The sequence below is a fragment of the Pseudonaja textilis genome, chromosome 3, assembly GCF_049901715.1.
Source record: "Pseudonaja textilis isolate UNSWEBS1 chromosome 3, rPseTex1.2, whole genome shotgun sequence".
NCBI classification, from domain to species: Eukaryota; Metazoa; Chordata; class Lepidosauria; order Squamata; family Elapidae; genus Pseudonaja; species Pseudonaja textilis.
The window spans coordinates 40,202,530-40,221,425 of NC_141992.1; the positions used below are offsets into that span (position 1 = coordinate 40,202,530).

The 18,896-nt window shown below is 39.8% G+C and overlaps 1 protein-coding gene across 1 annotated transcript in view; it reads left to right on the top strand.

Moving 5' to 3' along the window:
- The first annotated feature begins 11,191 nt into the window (after nt 1–11,191).
- Nucleotides 11,192–18,896, top strand: part of INKA2 (inka box actin regulator 2) — a 28,406-nt gene continuing 20,701 nt past the window's right edge. The window contains exon 1 of the mRNA XM_026713010.2: nt 11,192–11,778. Coding sequence (XP_026568795.1) covers nt 11,728–11,778 — 51 coding nt within the window. The 5' untranslated portion in view covers nt 11,192–11,727. The remainder of the gene's footprint in view (nt 11,779–18,896) is intronic.

Sequence of the window (18,896 nt, forward strand, 5' to 3'; positions counted from 1 at the left end):
AAGTTATCTAGTTTACTCTGCTCAGAGCAGAATCGATTACAACATGTCTCATTGGTAAACCATTCAGCCTGTGACAATGCCTAGCAAAAAAAACCTCACCGTGTCATGTAGCAGCCTGTTTTATCAGCTGACAGCTCATACACTCAGGAGGTTACTCATTATGTCTAGTCTGAACCTTCTTTAATTTTAGCCTATTGGTTTTTGTCCTGGTCTCTTGTGGCAATAGATAATGCATCCATACCCGCTTTGATGACAGCTTTTTAGATACTGGAAGATTGCTATCATATCTTCTCGTAGTCATCTTTTCTGCAGGCCAAATATATCAAGATCATTTGACTGTTCTTCATGGGATTTGGTTTCCAGACACTTAAAAATCTTGGTAGCCTCCTCTGAACTTCCTTCAATTTGTCACTGGACTTTTTGAAATGTGCCCAAGGCAAAGTAGAGTTCAATAATTACTTCTTACGATTTGGCTTTTAATGCAGTGTCAATGCACTTCAATTTGCCATTTTAGCAGTTACTGTAGATTGTATGGTTGGTTCCTGTTTAATGTGATTTCTATCACCTAGATCCTTTTCACTTTTCTACTGCCAAGGTAGGTCTCCCCCATCTTTTACTTATGCCCTACACGTTTGCTACTCAGATGCAGAAATTTACATTTCATGCTGTTTCATTCCATCCTATTAATGTCAGTCAGTGCTTAAGCTTATTTAAAACTTTTTAAAATCTTTTCTTTCATCTAAACAATTAGTTTTCTTTCCTAGTTTTGTGTCACATACAAGTGCTTCTAAGTGTCTTTTCAATTATCACATCTTAGTCATTGAAAAAAATGGTTAACAGGACAAGGCTTAACATGGCACCTTCTATCCTTCAAATTTGAAGCGGGCCCTGTCAGAATATTCATGAACTGGCAGAGGCATGGTAACAAGGTCAGCCAAAGAATAGGCATAGCAACTAAGTTAGCCAAAGAGGACTGTTTGGAAACTGAAACTGGAAGGAGCCTGGACATGGCTCTGTATTAAACTCTGAGCTCTGAAGCTGCAAACTAGTCTGCAACTCTGAATTAAAGCTGAAACTGTTCTCTGCTGTTCTCTCCTCTGCCTGTGTTTTGCCTGTAACTGCTACCACATTGGAAGAATCTGCTATTGGTATTGTAAATTTACTTCATGTATTATTATGTATATAAAGAAGTTAATGAATCAGTTATCTGTGTGTGCTTTCTGGGTTTGATTTTCTGAAACAAACTCTAACAGGCCTATTAGCAATCACTCTTAGAATACAATCATTCAGCCAACTATGAGTCCATCTAACAATGGTATCATATAGACTTCATATTTTTCCATTTTGAAAAGGAGAATCCAATCAGGAATTCTGGTGAAATTTTGGTTGCTGTATGAAATATGTATCTACAGCATTCCCCTGATTTACTTAAGCTAGTGGTTCTATCAAAGAAAACAAGCTTAGCCTAGTGTAGTTTCTTTGTGACAGTTCACATTGTTTCTTGTTAACTCCAGCCTATCCAAGTGCTCAGAAAATGCTGTTTGATAACTTGTTGGAAGATCTTCCCCAGTACTGTTGTCAAGCTGACAGATCTATAGTTTTCTTCTTCACCTATTTGGAGATCTGAATAACATTTGCTGCCTCCAGTCTTCTGGAACTTCACCAGTCAAAAATCTCTCATCTTGTAGCAGAGATAGAGAACTGTATTTAGTCATAGAATTCTGTTCTACACCTGTTCCAGTGAATTAGATGGTAATAGGGAGTAGGCTTTAAGGAGGGAAAATTATTTCTCCATTCCCTTATTGCAGGAAAGAATAAACTATACATACTGATCTGGGAAGAAAGAGACTGGATGGATGGGTTGCTTGCAGTCTAAATGGACTCCTGCATTTGCTCCCAAAGCAGGTAATTTCCCATCTTTGTTCTAGCTTATAATGTCCAAATTATGCTTTTTAGGAAAAAATGGCAAAAACAAAATCATCACAACAACATAAAAAGAAATGGTGATAGCAAAATCATCAAACAAGTAGTACACATTATTTAGCATTTTATTTATTTTTTCCTGGAAAAATATGCATACAAGTCAATAAAGTAATATATACAAAATTGACTATTAATACTGAATTAAGAAGAGAAAAAAAGAGAAGTCAATGAGAAAGGTGGCTGAGATGGCCCAAATAAGTGTGTAGAAGTTAGAGGATATCTAGGTACATTCACCTGCTGAATTAAATGTAAGTTTTATTGGCACTAATTCAATTCAATCAGATAAATTGTGATATTATATCAAAGTTCTATAAGCAATAAAAACTAAAAAAATTAAAATGTAGAAGAAAGCCGAAGTCTGGACATAGTCCAATTCTTAAACTAATTAAAACATATGTGTTATGACAACTGTTGTGTCCAATGCTAATTTCTACTAAAGACTCTCTGGAAGTGATCCCACAACAGTCTATTTTTAAAGTTATAAAAATGTTTCAAAATATTAGAATGACTGCTTTTGCACAGTTTGCCTTGTTGAGCTGCTATATATCCCAGTTTTTCTATTTCTTTGAAAACTTCAAGATATTACATGTAAAAGATAAGTACACATGTGAATATCATAAATATTGCAATGATTCAACTCATAACGACCGTTTTAAATACAACAGCATGAAAGCCAAGTAGTGGTGGAAATTACACCGCAAGCAAAATTAGGGGATGTAAAATGAAATAACAATAATCTAAAATGCAAATTGGCCAATCATAGAATGAATGTGTGTTGTTTGAATATGAAATGTTAACTTCCTGGTAAGCTGCCAATTTCCATTTTATTAATATTCCACAGAAACATACGAAAATGGATTAATAATTATGCAGTTAATTATATCACTAGTCAGACTGTGACAGACTGCAAGACTACAGAAATTATACTTAATGTTTTGCCACTTTTTTCAGGCTTTCTCAGCTGCAGTTTCTCAACAGCTTGGTAGCTATCTGGCTTAGAGCCAAGTATGTAAAGAATTGCCTTTTCCCATATACAGTATAACTGCATGATCACCTTCACAGACTTTATGCCAATCCCCATATGCCATGTAGAAGATGGAACTTGGGAGGACAGCCCTTTGGTAGTAAATGTTTTAACTAAAGAAATAGTGTGGCAAATATAATTGTTTCAGTGATAATGAAAGATGTTAGAACAAGACAAGACTTTGGGTAATTATGCTATATAACATAGTAAACTGCTGTGAAAAGAGCAGTTTGGAACAAAGTAAGAGTCAGGGAAACTCTTAGGCTCTGGAGGTTGGTCATTTAGTAAAGTCATGTACATGCTTACAAGTTTGTCCTAATGGTTTCAAGTGAATAAACTTCTTTATTAAATACACTGTAAAATGCCATGCCAAAACTTTTAAATCTGTATTCTAGGAAATATGAACAGTTTCCTTATCCTGTTGTTCCTTCATCTTCTACTGTACAAGTAGAAGGAACAATCAAAATCACACATATTTAAAGCTTGTTAATTATTACACAAGGAAGTTTTCCTGCATCAGTTAATTGCTTCAGTTCATCACATTATCATCACTCACTAGCTATGCATTTCTTATTCACGTTTACCCCATTTGCTAATATGAGAAAAAACATCCATCTAAAATTCTGGCCCATTTACTCCAGATTCAAACCCAAAGGAATCCTAGCCTGCCCAGACTATTTTGTTCTGAGCCCTTCTCTTTGTTGTGGTTGTTTAACTGATAAATTTGAGGAAAACCATTGTCATATCACTGGGAAATATATAAAAAAATTGAAGTTATGACTAATGTAGCCATTTCCCATCACATTTTCATATATAACGTAACACTTTGTATGTGGGAATCCTTCCCCTATATAGAATATGTCACTTATGGCTACAGCCCATTCCAGATGGAACATATTTATTTACTAGTGTGAAAAACAAAGACAATTAAAATATATCTTCCTGGTTACTTTTCTTCCTATCCACTTACCCACTAAACTGATACTTATCTTTCATCATATATAAAAATAGAAGAGGATCATAGGTATTTTAAATGTGTTTGGAAAAGCAGCAGTTTTGCTCCCATGTCAGATTGGTATAAACACCATGTACCATATGGCTAAGCCCCCAACTGCTTTGCTTGTGTGGGTCATTTTTTAAATTTGCCCATTGTAGCAACTTTTAGCAAATGGATAATCAGAATAATTCATTGTAAAGCAGTTTCTTTTTTGAACACCCCCACAAAATGCCCAAGTTTCAATTGAGTAGTTTCATGCAAACGTCAATGAATGAACTATCCCAACTTTGTTCTTCTAGCTATGTAAAGAAATAGTGGGAAAGACGTAATTGGCTTCTACAATCAAGGTGCGTATATCCATGAAGTCCCTGCTAGAACCCAGTTTTTTTTAATAATTGGGTTTTATCTCACAATAGAGCAAAAGCTTCCTAAATGCAGTGTTTTCTGTGTATGGCATATGCATCCCCAAATCTGTGTTATCTTGATACTGCTCCAAAGGATTAGCAAATCAAATAGAAATTACACGAATTTTTCTACCTTGTGGTTTATTATCATCTAGACACCCCTTTCTTCTTCCAGATTTATAAATTTTATGGTATCAATCAAGAGATTTTTAGGTTTCACAAACATAAACATTATTTTCCACTACTTATTACAACAATTTCTGCTATGGCTCTAATGCTGAATCTGTACGTTATGCTGTCATTCAGATTTTAAGAAAAATAGTAAAGAGATGTCTTGGGTAAGAAGCATATTTTTCCCCATTATCTAAGACGGGAAGGCTTTCACGCAGCATGTTCCTATTTGAAAGCCACTGGTAAAGACAACACCTGCTGTGAATGTCAGAGGGTCTCCCACTCCCTCTCTTTAAGAGATCATTTTAAAAAAAGATGTAGTTCTCTCAAAACATAACTCCAGCTGTGAGGGCAAATGTGGGCTTAGATAAAAGGAAATAAGAGCACGACAATGAAAAAAACGAGTCCTGGAGTAATTGCTATGTATTTAAATATGGTAGCTGGTAAAATTTATCTAAAATAATGATCTGGGCTACTGTACAATACGCCCTCCTAGAGAGAAGACGATGGAACATCGTCTGTCACTTCAGGCAGAGGGACTCCATACATTTTGCTGACTGAGTAAATTTCAGAGTTTTCAGGTTGGTTTCATAAAGCAAACACCAGGAAAAAAAATGTTGCACCTTAAACAGGGTCTTAAACATAGACAGGGTATGTCAGCATGTCAGCAAAGAACCAGATACAAATCTAAGTTTTGCTGCCACTGGTCTTTAGGAATTTTTAAGCCTAAATGTATAGCTCTATCTTAAAGACTTAATTTTTTGTGAATTATAATCCAACTATTATAATTATAAATAGTTACACTGAGAGTTGTTCAACTGACAAATGAGAAATCAAGTATGAAGCATGCATATACTGTATATCTATTTATCTTTTAAATAAATAACATTTTATTTCTAACAGAAATAAATAAATTTATGTGTAATTCAGAGTTAGCATATTGTTCAAATTATCTAAATTAGGTTGCAAACATTTTATCACCATGCTAGCTAACATCATTAGTACTGGAGACATAGGAATTGAGGTTCCTTGGTTAGTTATATCCATGCTTGGGAAATTACATCTTTGGATGTTAATTTGCATGTGAATTAAGCATTTGGTTGTATTTTTTTTACAGGTTTTAAACCAGGGGTGGGCAAACTTTTTGGCTTGGGGTTCTCATTGACTTTTAAAATTTGACAGATGGGCCAGGTCAGCACAAGATTTTTTGGGAATCGCCCCCCCCCCACTTTCCCCCCCTTCTTCTCCTCCTTCCCCTCCCCTCGGAGGTCCCCTGAGTCAGGAGTTGCTACCGCCGGTGCAGCTCCGCGCGGCTCCAGTCCTGCATTGCCTCGGGAAGGGAAAGGCAAAAAGGAAGAGCCGCAGCAGTGCTTTGCAACAGCAGCAGCGGCACTGGAGGCTCAGACTCAGCAGCTCCTGGTTTTGCCTTTCCCTTCCCAAGGCAACGTGGGACTGGAGCCACATGGAGCTGTGCTGGCGGTAGCAACTCCTGACAGCCCCAGCCGGATACCTGAGCAGAGCCTGGGTGGAACTGCCTGTTGCTGCTGCGGGTACTGCTGCGGGCATCTGGCTGCCCAAGTAAAGAACCGCACCACCTCAGGGCAACTGTGAGGAGCAAGAGGGGAAGCCAAGGTGCTCATTTCATAGCAGTCAACTTCGCTCTCTTTTGCTCCAGTTAGGTGCTCCCGGCATGCACAAGGAGCATGAAGGGAGGCAAACACTGCACAGATGCGTTTTAAAAGTCAGAGAACTTTGCCCAAGACTTCTCGTGTATTCAGGGGCTACACCTCTCCCAACGATGAGTTGGTAGCGATTTAACAAAACGCCTTTCAGCTCTTAAAGATTGACTTTAAGAGCGCCCCCATGGAAGAAGCCAAGAACGAGAACAAAAGTAGAGGTGGCGGGGGCAACAAAGGCATGTTGATGGGTCCCTCCACGGTCCCCTCCCAGGTGACAGCCAGGGCTTTGGCACCTACTTTTTTCCTGAGAGGTGCGGTGTCTGCCTCCCTTCATACTCCTTGTGGAGGGACACACATGCCCCATCATCCCTGCCACCACTACGTTTGCTCGGCTTCTTCCATGGGGGCACTCTTAAAGTCAACCTTTAAGTGGTCCCGGAACATCCGCCCACCTGCCCGGCACCCGTCCTCCCGGAGCACACTTTCTTCCTTCTGGAAAATGTGCCTCTTCCAGCCCGGCCTGGCCCAGCCAACGAGCAGGTGACCACATGTCCTGGGGCTTGTCGCGAGATGCCTGCAGCATGCTCTGTTCTATGTGTCAGGCCCAGCAAGTCCGAGCAGCCGGCGCATAGAACAGGGTGGTGCCGGACCATTGGAGAAGCGGAGCAAAGCCGGAGATTAGTAGCTGCCTCTTTCGGCACAGAAAGCTTCCCCCAACCAGCCGGCTGATCTCCACCTCGGCCATACAGAACAAACAGGCAAAGAAGGAGGAGAGCAGCTGGCCAGTTGGGGGAGGCTTCTTGTGCTGCGAAAGAGGCGGCTAATGATCTCCGGCTCCGCTGTGCTTCTCCAACATCTGGGGCCGCCCTGTTCTATGTGTCAGGCCCAGCAAGTCCGAGCAGCCGGCTCATAGAACAGGGTGGTGCCAGACCATTGGAGAAGCGGAGCAAAGCCGGAGATTAGTAGCTACCGCTTTCAGCGCAGAAAGCTTCCCCCAACCAGCCGGCTGGTCTCCTCCTTCTCTGCCTGTTTGTTCTGTATGGTCGAGGAGGAGGAAACCAGCCGAGAAGTGCGCTGCCAGGCAGGGGCCACATGGCGCAGAGCAACATGCCACCACCCAGCCCTGGCGAGGGAAAGCAGTGGGCATTCCCCAGGCGGCGGCCTTGGCCCTGCCACCAGGGAAGCGGTTGCCCAGCTCTGTGTTGTGTGTGCGATATTTTGGCGCACGGCGCGGGGTCTCTTTTGGCCGGCCCTGATTTTTTTTTCAGAGGGGATTTTTTTTTTCAGAGGCGGGCCATATTAAAATGACCAACAGGCCGGATATGGCCCACAGGCCGTAGTTTGCCCACCCCTGTTTTAAACTGATATTTATTTATTTAATAATATAGCCACCCAACTCTGTTACTCTGGGTGGCATACCCTCTTCAAAATCCTAAACAAAATAGTAATCATAAACATTCGGATTAATAGAAATAATCATTAATATGTATCCCAACTCACATTCCTACACTCAAACTGCCCCAGTGTTTGGGTAAGTAACCATATTTTTAAAGTCTTTCTAAAGACCAGTGCAATTAGAGTCACCCAAACCACTTATGTGTCCATTAATGATAAGTTGGTTGGAAACTCACAGACTTTTTAAGAATTGTGTAGCAATTTTGATGTGTTCTAAAATTCATACTATTTCCCACTGGGAAGTTGTCTAGGGTTGTGTGAAAGGTTAGCAATGTTAGCTTCATGTCTTTTTACAGATTTGTCTTCATGGAATCAGTTTTGCTCTGTTCTTCCACTGAAAAGATCCAAAGGGCAAATCTCTCTAATCAAATGACTTCTTTTTCAAGCAACTCAGGACAAAAGGAGGTCAGAATTAAAAGCAGATTTAGACACCAATTCTCAGTTTTCAGGGTTTTAACAACAAAGAAGTAGCAATTAAAACAATTCAAGGATAAGAGGGATTTAAGCTGCTGCGTTCACAGCTGTACTAATGGGGTGGCTCTCTTATTTCCTCCTGTCACCTAAGGCTGATGGATGAGTTGTTGCCAATTATTGGAAGGAGGAGCCTGACAGAACTGGCTGGATTTTTCTCCTTTTACCACAACCTGATAAAGTGGCTGTTCTTGAGGCATTTCTTTGCTAATAACAGCAGGCTGACTATCTACATATTTAGATTCCGTCTGCCTCCTAGACTGCTTTTCTTCTTTCACTATTGGGTCTAGGAATGTTCCCTGAGGAAGATACTCCTTCGAGATAGCTTCTGAGATCTGCAAGTGAACGTGGCACACCGCCCAGAGGCTACCACAGGAGAACAAATTATTCATTGAAAAGATCACTGGGAGGGAGATACTTCCAATGTAATCTACCGAACCCCCTGCATGGATTGCCCCTGTGACTATATAGGATAGACAGGGAGGAAGCTAATCATCAGTTTTCAAGAACACAGGTGAACGATCAGCTAAGAAGACCAAACTCATTGATAGCCTCACACTGCAGTGAACAAGGGCATACATTCAATTTTGCAACTACTAAGATTGTTGGACAAGCAGGCACAAAAACAGCTAGGGAAGTGATTGAAGCCTGGAAAACGGGCCTCTCATCTGTCAACAAGAGTATTAATTTGCCACCAGCTAATCAAATACTTAGAAAGTGAGGGTTGGGCATAAACATAAGCAAACAACAGCCAATGACTTAATAGCCAGCCATCAACATACCCCAATCATTATCTAAAATGCTACATACAACAGGCACACATACACAGAACAACGTACTCCCTGAAGATGGGCTCCAACATGAGTCTGAAAGCTCAGAACACAAAACCTCTGGCACTGATGACCAACCCAGACTGGATAGAGATCCAGTCCAAGAATGTGTGAATAATGACTGAAAAAAGGCCACAAGATATGGAATATAACAACAGACAATCTCTTACAATAAAACACGGTTCCCAAAACATCAGCCAGTTCCCAGAGACAAGGCAATGGCACTCCAGAGGGCAAGTTCCACAATAAAAGTCCCAAAGTAGGACTGACGAAGGGGTTTTTTTTTGTCGTTATTTTCAAATGTACAGTATATTGTTCAGATGTATGGCAGTTCTTTGGAGCCATCAGGTCAAGGGTGAAATTCTATTGATTTGGACCGGTTCAGGTGAACTGGTGATTACGGTGTGCATTTGGCACCGCCCACCCACCCACCCCTGCTCTTTCCTGTGCTTTGTTTTTTAAGAGCACAGCTGATTCACATGCCAGAGCAATTTGCCACACCTCAGCTGTTTTATTCACAGGGGCTACAGTAGAAGGTTAAGTATTAGAGCTGCAAATGAGCTTTTTAAAATGCTGTGCACGGTGCACTCACCAAACCAGTTGTTACACCGGTTGAATCGCACCACTGCATCAAGTAGAATGAGGAACTGTGCATCACTTCAGTTTTTTCTAGAACTCAAACTTAATTTGGCTAGTTAAAACTGTGAGTTGGGTAAATATGTGTGATGCACAAATATTAGCTTTTAATTCAGAAAGTAAACTATAAACCTATATTTGATTGTATGTGTCTAAATCACTAGATAAAAAGAACAAGTAACTGCAAGCTTTACAACTCTTGGTGTGAGAAATTATCCTGCATTGGTGTGCCAATATGTCCAAGAATGGTCCTTGGTGTCAGCTGGGCAGTGTGCAGCGTGCAGTATTTGTGAGGATGGGCCTGATCCTGGAACCTGGATCACATACAAGCTGCCACTTGAAGTGGACTGTTTGTAATCCTCAAGACTTGAACCTTTAAGCCCATTAACCAAAAAGAGATCCAAATAATTATCCAGGAATGACAATCAGCACCTGCTCAGTATGGCAGGAAAGAACCTCCTGAGTCCACGCTGCTCTCCACATTGGGACCTATTTTTTCTTTAAGGCTATCTTATAGTCAGGTGGTTGGACACTGATATGGATAAATTTTTGGTGATGATGTAATGATGTACATATAAAAACACAAGTAAGTATCTCTAACACACCAGCAGAAGCAAACTCATTTTTCTTCCATGTTATCACAATGCCAAAGACCACTTATTCAGAGTACTTTAAAAAAGAAACATGAAAGATACCAAATGATCTCGTGATACCCGACAAAGCAGTTGTATTAGACTGGCATGGTAGGAGAATGGGAGAAAATCAGTTGTAGGCTTCACTGTGATCTACCTGACCACACAACAGCCCTCCATCACAACGTCCTAAAGTCCGGGATCTAAAATTAGCTAATTGCCCTCAGATAAAGAAGGTGCTGCCAGTTGAACAGATTAACAGTTGGAAAGGATCTTGTAGGTCTAGTCCAATCCCACCCCCCACCCCTAAGCAGGAGACTCTACACCAGGGGTGTCAAACTGGCAACCCATGCGCCAGATGCATTACGCGCAAGCCATGCCCATCCCAGCTCTGTGAATGGGAAAAATAATATTGCAAAATGTCATGTGAGGGCAAAGTGACGGGACAAGTTTGACACCCATGCCCTACACCATTTCTGACAGATGGCAGTTCAGTCTCTTCTTGAAAGCCTCCAGTGAAGCTCCCACAACTTCCAAAGGCAAGCTGTTCCATTGGTTGATTGTTCTCACTGTCAAGAAAACTTCTCCTTATTTCTAGGTGGAATCTCTCCTTGCTCAGTTTCCATCCATTGTTCCTTGTCTGGCCTTCAGGTGTCTTGGGAAATAGCTGGACACCCTCCTCTCTGCGGCAGCCCCTCAGATATTGGAACGCTGCTATCATGTCTCCCCTTCATGAGACTAGCCATGCCCAGTTCCTATAATGCGAAGCAACCTCCCGGTTCCACGAGAGTCGCATAACATCGGGACTGCCAATGAAAGATGAGGGTCAGCGGATTAGGATCGCCGCATCCGCCCTTTGGGGCGGGATGTCTGTCCTTGCCGGCGCAACAAAGCAAGCAACGCCTCTTTTAATTTGGTTGCCGAGCCTCTCCTCTAGGCTTCACTTTTGCTACCACGTGCGTGTCGCTTCGCTCGTGGGTTCTCCCAGCCTGGGGCTGGCGCTTTGCCAAGCAACGGGGCTTCTCCGCGCGACTCTTGCAATTAAAAGCCAAAGCGGGCTTGGGCTAAGGAGCAGCGGCGGAGAGCAGCGGCGCACGCCCGTCTGCAGCTCCCGTGCCCGCAGAGGGTTGGCGGGCGAGAGCCTGGCCAATCGCGAGCTTTGCCATTCCGAGCTTTGCCATTTCTGCGTGCGTCTTTTAACTTTCCAAAGAAAGCGAGTTGGCTTCTGGTTTAGGTCGGTCGCGGTTTCCTCGCGGAAAAAGTTTGGGCGATCTTCTGCGGGAGAGCGCTTTCCCAGCGGCGAAGTCGGCAAATGAGCGTTTAAAGGGGCCGTTGGATTAAGGCGGCGGGGCGGGAAAAAAAGCACCGCGGCTAAGGGAGGAGAACTGGGCGCGGCGTTGGCGGGGCGGCTGAAGCAGTCGGCGGAGCTGCACTCGGATGGGAGGATGGAAATGAAGAACATGGATCATTACCTACGCCGTCTGAAACAAGAGTTGGTAAGGCAGTAATGGGGAAAGAAGGGAAGGTGATTCTGGTTAAACCTTGCAAACTTAACGCGCGTCACCCTCTTTGCAACTTTCTAGGTACTTCCATGGCAAGAGATTATTAGCAATGGTCGCGCCAATAAGTAATGAAATCATGCGCTTTACTGCTACATTACTGTTAGATCGATCTATCGATCGTAGTTGAGCCCCCGCCCCAACACATGCACACCCCTTTCATTAAAATGCATATTTTTCAAGCTTTGTTAGAAAAATCTTCCACTGGCCTTTATCTCAGGTGTGCAAAGAAGGATGCATCGTCAACCCATTCATGGTTTTTTAAAACTCTTTTGGAATTTTCCTTTGACATGAAAATTAAACCTAGTTGCCTCGGATTCGGTGAACCATATTGGAGGAGGAAAGTGGCAATATACAAGTGATGAAGACATTGCTACAAAAAGCCAGAATCCTAAACTTTCCTACTCAGAATTTATCCTCCTCCTCATCTTTTGCCTATTCTTGTAGAGGGAGAGCTTCTGCTAGTATAACACACCTATACTAGCAAATTTGGTTACCCATTCAGATAGCAATCAGTTGTAAATTGGAAAGTATCTAACTAGAATGATTAATTGACATCATAATGCATCCTGTTGCTCAGCCCTTTGACATTATTTTATGTTTAACAAGCAATTCTACTTGGAGCAAAACAAAAACATTGAATCATCACACTCTAAATAATCTTACTTAATTTCTTTCTTCCTGATATGGATGCATTATTAAGGCTTACAAAACACAAGCTTTCAATTTTATTTTGCATCATATGACCCTGATTCAAGTATTGCATTTTGCTTTCCAGAGCACAGATATGTCTTGTATTTTGCAGATATTTGGGGGGTGGGGAGATATTTTATGTAATTATGGGGGTTCCTTCAAATCCTCTGAAGGCAATTCTGAAACCCTTACATATTCCAGTTGATATTTTCTTATTATTAGCTGCCTCTGGGAAGCTTCCTTTCTTGTTTCATATTGCATAAGTTTCCATTGTGTCATTTTTATGCAAAGGAGCTGCCTAGGTCTGCTTAAGTGCCCATCCTGGAAGAAACAAAATACCACTTGATTGGTATCCTGCAATATATTTAGAAAGTGCTTCTAAACAGTTGCACTTTTTGAAAAAGATAAATTTAATTACTCCACACCTCAACTGTCTGAGTTGGTTTTATTATTGTTGTTGTATTTTATAAATGAAAAACGGAATTGTCACAATAAATTGGATATTGTGATTTCCTAAGATGTGCAGTGGACACATCTTTCAATTTCATATCTGAAGTCCTCCTAAACAGACTTGAAAATAGTTGTGTAGATCTGTATTGAATTAATTCAACTGCATTGAATTAATGCAGCTATATGTTATAATTGGAGAACTCTGGAATGCCAGCAGATTTCCACAAAAGGAAGATGCAATTATTTGCAAAGAGGTTGCTTGAAACTCATCACTCTATCCTGCAGTGCATTTTAGCTTCCCCACAATCAGTTTTTAACGTCTTATATGACTTGTCCTTGCCTGTTTTATCCATATTTTAGACAGATTCGCCCTTCTGGAGGGAAGCGAGTCAGCTTTTTTCCCCACCCAGACTTTTCTCTTAAGGGCTTGCCTACTTTTCTCTTAAGGGCTTGCCTACTGCAGATTGTTTTACGTCTTCATCTGAAGTACAGTCATAGTACTATGATGTGGATGCTGTTTTACAGTCTCTTTTTCTTAACCCTTTCACCACAATCCTATGAGGTAGATCCCCTCTACATTATTATTATCTGGACAATACTTCATCTGATACATTACTCATGTCTTCGACATCAACCCCCATAACCTGTTGGGCAGCTTAATTGGGAACAAGTGGGGTTGAAGATTAATTTCCCTGGAGAACACCAGTTTGGGGAAGGGCACTGTACTGATTAATATGTGTGTACAGATTCATATCTATATAGTATACCTAGATTGATACTTCTATATCAGTGAAGTGAGGCACTTTTGTTTGTTTAACACGTTTGTGTAGCTGCCCATAACCAAGCCAGGGTGGCTCCCAATCACCTTCCTAGTCCAAATAGTAAATTGACATTACTCAACTGCATTGTGTGAGCTCCAGTTGTGACAGGCTTAAGCTTGCCCACCAGCAGATGCTTCCTTCTGGTGTCCTAGTTTTTATACTAATGGATTAGTAATGAAGATTCAGGATGCTCTTAAATAAAGTATTTGCAAGTCCAGAAGAAGAGGATGACAAACAAGAAGAGACATGGGGAGTATATGTCTCTAATGAATAAATAATAAGAACTGCAGGTTTTAGGGTTCTTTTTTTTAAAGTAAAGGTTACATAGGAGTCATTATGAGAGGAAAGCTTTACAATTCAAAAGGCTGCTTTCCATCCAAAAGATTACTATCACCACAGAACAAACTCCAAGCAGAGCTAGATGAAACTAGAATTCAGAATGGATTTTAGTGCTTTAACAGTATAATCTGCTACAGATTTAATCATATTGCACACTATAAATATCATTTCTTTCAGAGCAGCAACTCTGCAAGTGTGTTTCTCTCATTCACCATCCATAGATGCTTTTGGGCTAGGGTGCAAAGCAATTACAGGCCCATTCACCACCCACTGTGATGTATGTCTGACACAGAATGGGAATTGCAATAATGGGCTATTGTCAATTTCCAAAAGGAAACAAATAGATACAGAATAATTGAAATAGCTAATGCAAAACAGAAACAGAAACATGATGTACTTAGGAAAAGTGCAAAAGCCCAAGTATAATGTTTGTTTATTTATTTCTTTGTATCCCATCTTTATTATTTTACAAATAGCTCAAGGTGGCAAAATGGTTTTAAATCCTGTAATGTAAAAGGTTCCAGTAATCACCCTAAGCTCATTTAAGGACTGAAGTTACCAAATGCTAGAAGGATATTCCTTACCCTTATGTGTGTATGTGTGTGCTTACCCAGGAAAGGAAGAGAGAAATGCAGAATGAGGGAGTAGAAGAATGATATAAAAATTGATCCACATTGTGTTAGTAGATCCATTCTCTACACATTAGTAGTTGTGTTCTTTATAGCCATTAGTCCCTAGGTCTACTGGCAACTGTCCCATATCTCTCATGCAGAGACAGATAATGACTTGTATCAAAACAGTTCTTCAATTATTGGCCACTCCTTCCACATATTTATACAGACAAAACATGACCGTCATATCTTCATTTCATTTTTTTTTCAGCAGTGTGGCCGGCAATGATTTGCCATTAACTATCACTATTTCCTAGGCATTCCCCTTAGCATGATCTTATTCTTTGTAGATTTTTCACAACTACCATTTTATAAACACAGTTTGCGCCAAAGAAAAGAAAGCACCCTATACCCACAGGCTCCATACACAGGATGTCCTCAGAATGCCAAGTAAAGGAGCCTGGAGGTATCCAAACTGGGTGTGATCCTCTTACTGTAAGTATCACCCAGTATTGCCTCACTCTACATGTTTGGGAAGTTTGAGTACCAACACACACACATACATTCAGAGATGCTTATAACCCTACTCACCATTTTACATGATCTGTTAGCAGAGAATAGTTTTATGGAAATGTAGATAGAAGCTATTCTTACAATGTTATATCACTGGGACTTCTACTGAACTAAATCCAGGGAGATTTGGAACCAAAGAAGCACTTCTTTACACAATGAACAAACTGGAATTCACTGCATTAGAAATAGAGATGTACACTAGTTGAGGCATTTATGAAAGAGCAGTTTTACAGAGAACTGGGTTTTTATTGTCTATGAGCCTTGATGATTGCTTATTACCTAAAGAATTACAAGTACCATACTTAAAATACTCTCTGTTGAGGGAAAAAGCTATTACATTTAATCCAAAAATGTTGGGCTAAAAGCAGTGTTGGTTTGACCTAATAGGCCTCTCCTTATTTTCTTAAGAGAAAGAATATTTGCCCTGCAGGCACCACAGAAGCCTAACCATTTAGTCTCATCATCAGACAAGAATTTGATACATCATCCTTCCCAATACTGTATTATAGCTGCAGGAGGAATTCAGCCAAGAACTCATACCTTGTTAGGGCACCGAGTTCATCTGATCATAGAAAAGGTGGGAAGATTTCCTTCACATATCCAGGCATATTTGAGTTAATCAGGTGAAGCAACCACCCTGTTCCATCTTCAGGAAACCAGGCCCTCTCCCTCCGGCAATGATATGATCAATGACACATTAGTTTACGTAACCTAATCCTATTGGATAGTAAGATTCTTGCTCCATTGTCTTACTCATTATTATTAGCATTCTGTAATATTGCATGTTAAGATAGAAAGGCCTTTTATCTTCATGCCTTCTTCCTCTTTGGAGCCAGATAAACTGATCAGGCAGAGTAAGCAGAACTAGCTTTAGAGTAGGCACTGACCAAATGTGCCAAAGCTTAGGGGCCAGCAAGTCCATCCCTCCATTTAAGTTAATCTAAAAATGCAAAGCTTTGGCATTGATGGGAGATGGCACCAGCAGTCAATGTGGCCTGGGATGCTAAATACCCTTGAATCAACACTGAAGGAAAGGGAACTAAATTCCAATTTATCAGGACAATGGAAGTAAGTCCTTATCAAGAGTTACATGGTGAGTGGGATATGGATACAGACTAAAGCAATAAAAGATAGGATGCAAGTATGTTTATCATCTCTGATGCTTGTGTGCATTTTAGCTTTTCCATGAGAATTATGTTGCTATCTATCACTAGCACTGATGATGTTACCTAGTTAGGGTAATGAAAGGCCTGCAAGAAAGCTCAGAGAGCACCACCTCATTTTAATCCTGAGCTACAAATATTCTGCTTTGTTGTTATCTATCTGGAATTTTCTGCTAGCATATTTTTATTGTGGTAGAAGATCCGCTATAGCAGATGTGGCATGTTTGTTGATAGTGACTGATTCAAAGTGTCAGGAAGAAGAACCATATAAGAAGAGAATTGAGCTTTTCTAAACAGAAAGCTGACAGTTTATGAACTGACAAGCAGAATTGTCTCCTTGCTATTCACTAAGCAAGGATACAAATATTTTGCCAATGTTTTTAATGTGATTTTATTGAAAATTTCAAAAAAGAAGATAAAACCTGATCCAAGCTAATATAAAGTAAGGAAGAAAAACAGACAAAAATTCAAGGAAAGAAAACAAGTTTAAAAAAAAATAGAAAAGAAACAAAGAAACAAAAAAAGTGGTTTCCATTATTCTTTACAGTAGTTATAAATACAGTTCTATTTATATCTGTCTCATTAAAGTTACATCATAATACAATTCTTGCTATAATCTATACAGTCTAATCATTAAAGTGAAAAATTGCAAGCTATTTTTTATTTTTGTACAAAAAAATCCATATGAGGTTTCCAGTCACCAATAGTGTGTAGATAGTGTGTTTTCTATAATAAAAAATATCCATTTCAGCAAGATCTATCAGTTTAATCAACGTTCCTTCATAGTCAGTAGTGTTGAAACTCTCCATCTTTGTATATATAATAATATTGCTGCACACACATACATAACAACATGAAGAGACATTTGATCCTGCTTGTTGAACATGTAAAAAAAAGCTAAAAATGGATTGAAATACATACATTGGTACAGAGGATTTGAAAGATTAATATCCAATTAAAGCCAGAACTTTTCCTTTTAAGATGTATGTATGTGTGTATGTATCTTAAAAGGAAAAGTTCTGGCTTTAATTGGATATTAATCTTCCAAATCCTCTGTACCAATATATGTGTATTTCAATCCATTTGTGAAGCTTTTTTTACATGTCCAGCAAGCATGATAAAATATCCTTTCATGTTGTTAACATTTCTAACATACTGTATATTTAAAGTGCCTTTATTCATTATAGATTGTTTCTCTCGTATTGATAAAAATTCTCTTTAGGATCATAACACAATATAAATTGTCACTTCCATTTGCATTTCTTCCACAGTTTTTTCCAAAAAATCTCTTGCTTTCTGCAGAGTTCAATCTGAATCTCTGTTGTTGAAAACTAAAAATCTTCCCTTCTAACCTACCCCATCCAAATGGAACTTTCTTCTGTTTAAATTTGTCAGAAAAAGGATTATTTTCTCTTGCGTAATATTTTAATTGGCATTATCAGTCCTCAATCAAATGTTAAAATACTGCTGTAAAACTCGGTCTCCAGTCTTCTTCCTGAAAAAGTACACAAGAAAGTCCATATTTTGCCAGTGTTTTAAAATTTCATCCCTTCCCCCACCCCCAGTTTTTTCCACTAACCATTAGATCTTTCGCCTTTTAATGTGCATCCTGAGCAAATGCATTTTTCACAGAGTAATAAGTTTTCCTGGGTTTAACTGGAGGCAACATTCAAGAATTGCGGTCATGTTTACAGTAAGCTTACTCTTCCTAACAAAAGCAGAACAAAATAGGTCACCTTTCCTTGCTTTAATGCATCTGACTGTTCCTGGTATGTCATATTTGATGAACAGCAATGTGGCTGAGAAAAGATAAAATCCATGCTCTTGGATAATATGGTTAAAAATAAAGGCCAGTGGTTGTGCCATTGATTATACATCTTGGTTTGAATGAAAACCATGTTAGCTTCCCCTTAATGAAGATAAAGGCCAATGAGAAATTGAAGCACTTAACAATTTCATGGTTTAAATGACTGAATAATATGGCGGGTAAAACTCTGTGTGATCTTTACAGATGTGTGTTTTCCAACCAGTGTAGACCACAATTGGGCATTGAAATTCTGGGCATTGAAATCCACATATTTTCACGTTGCCAAGTTTGAAAAAGATTTAAGGCGTTCCTTTGCCTGATCTAGCAGGGCTAGCCTTGTCTTCTCTATAAAATTCAGTGTGTTTCTTTATTTGCCAATTTGCAATTTTATGTGAAAACAATTTGCATCCATGAATCATAGCTATCAGTAAGAGTTTTGCCATTTTGCATTACATTGTCAGTGGATTGTATGTTTGCTTACTTTTAATAATATCCATATTATCAGTGTGCTTTCAGAGCTTATTTTTCAAGAACTTTTGATCTCTATAATCCGATGAAATTAAGTGGCATTTTTCAAAATGGAACTGAGGCTGCATCT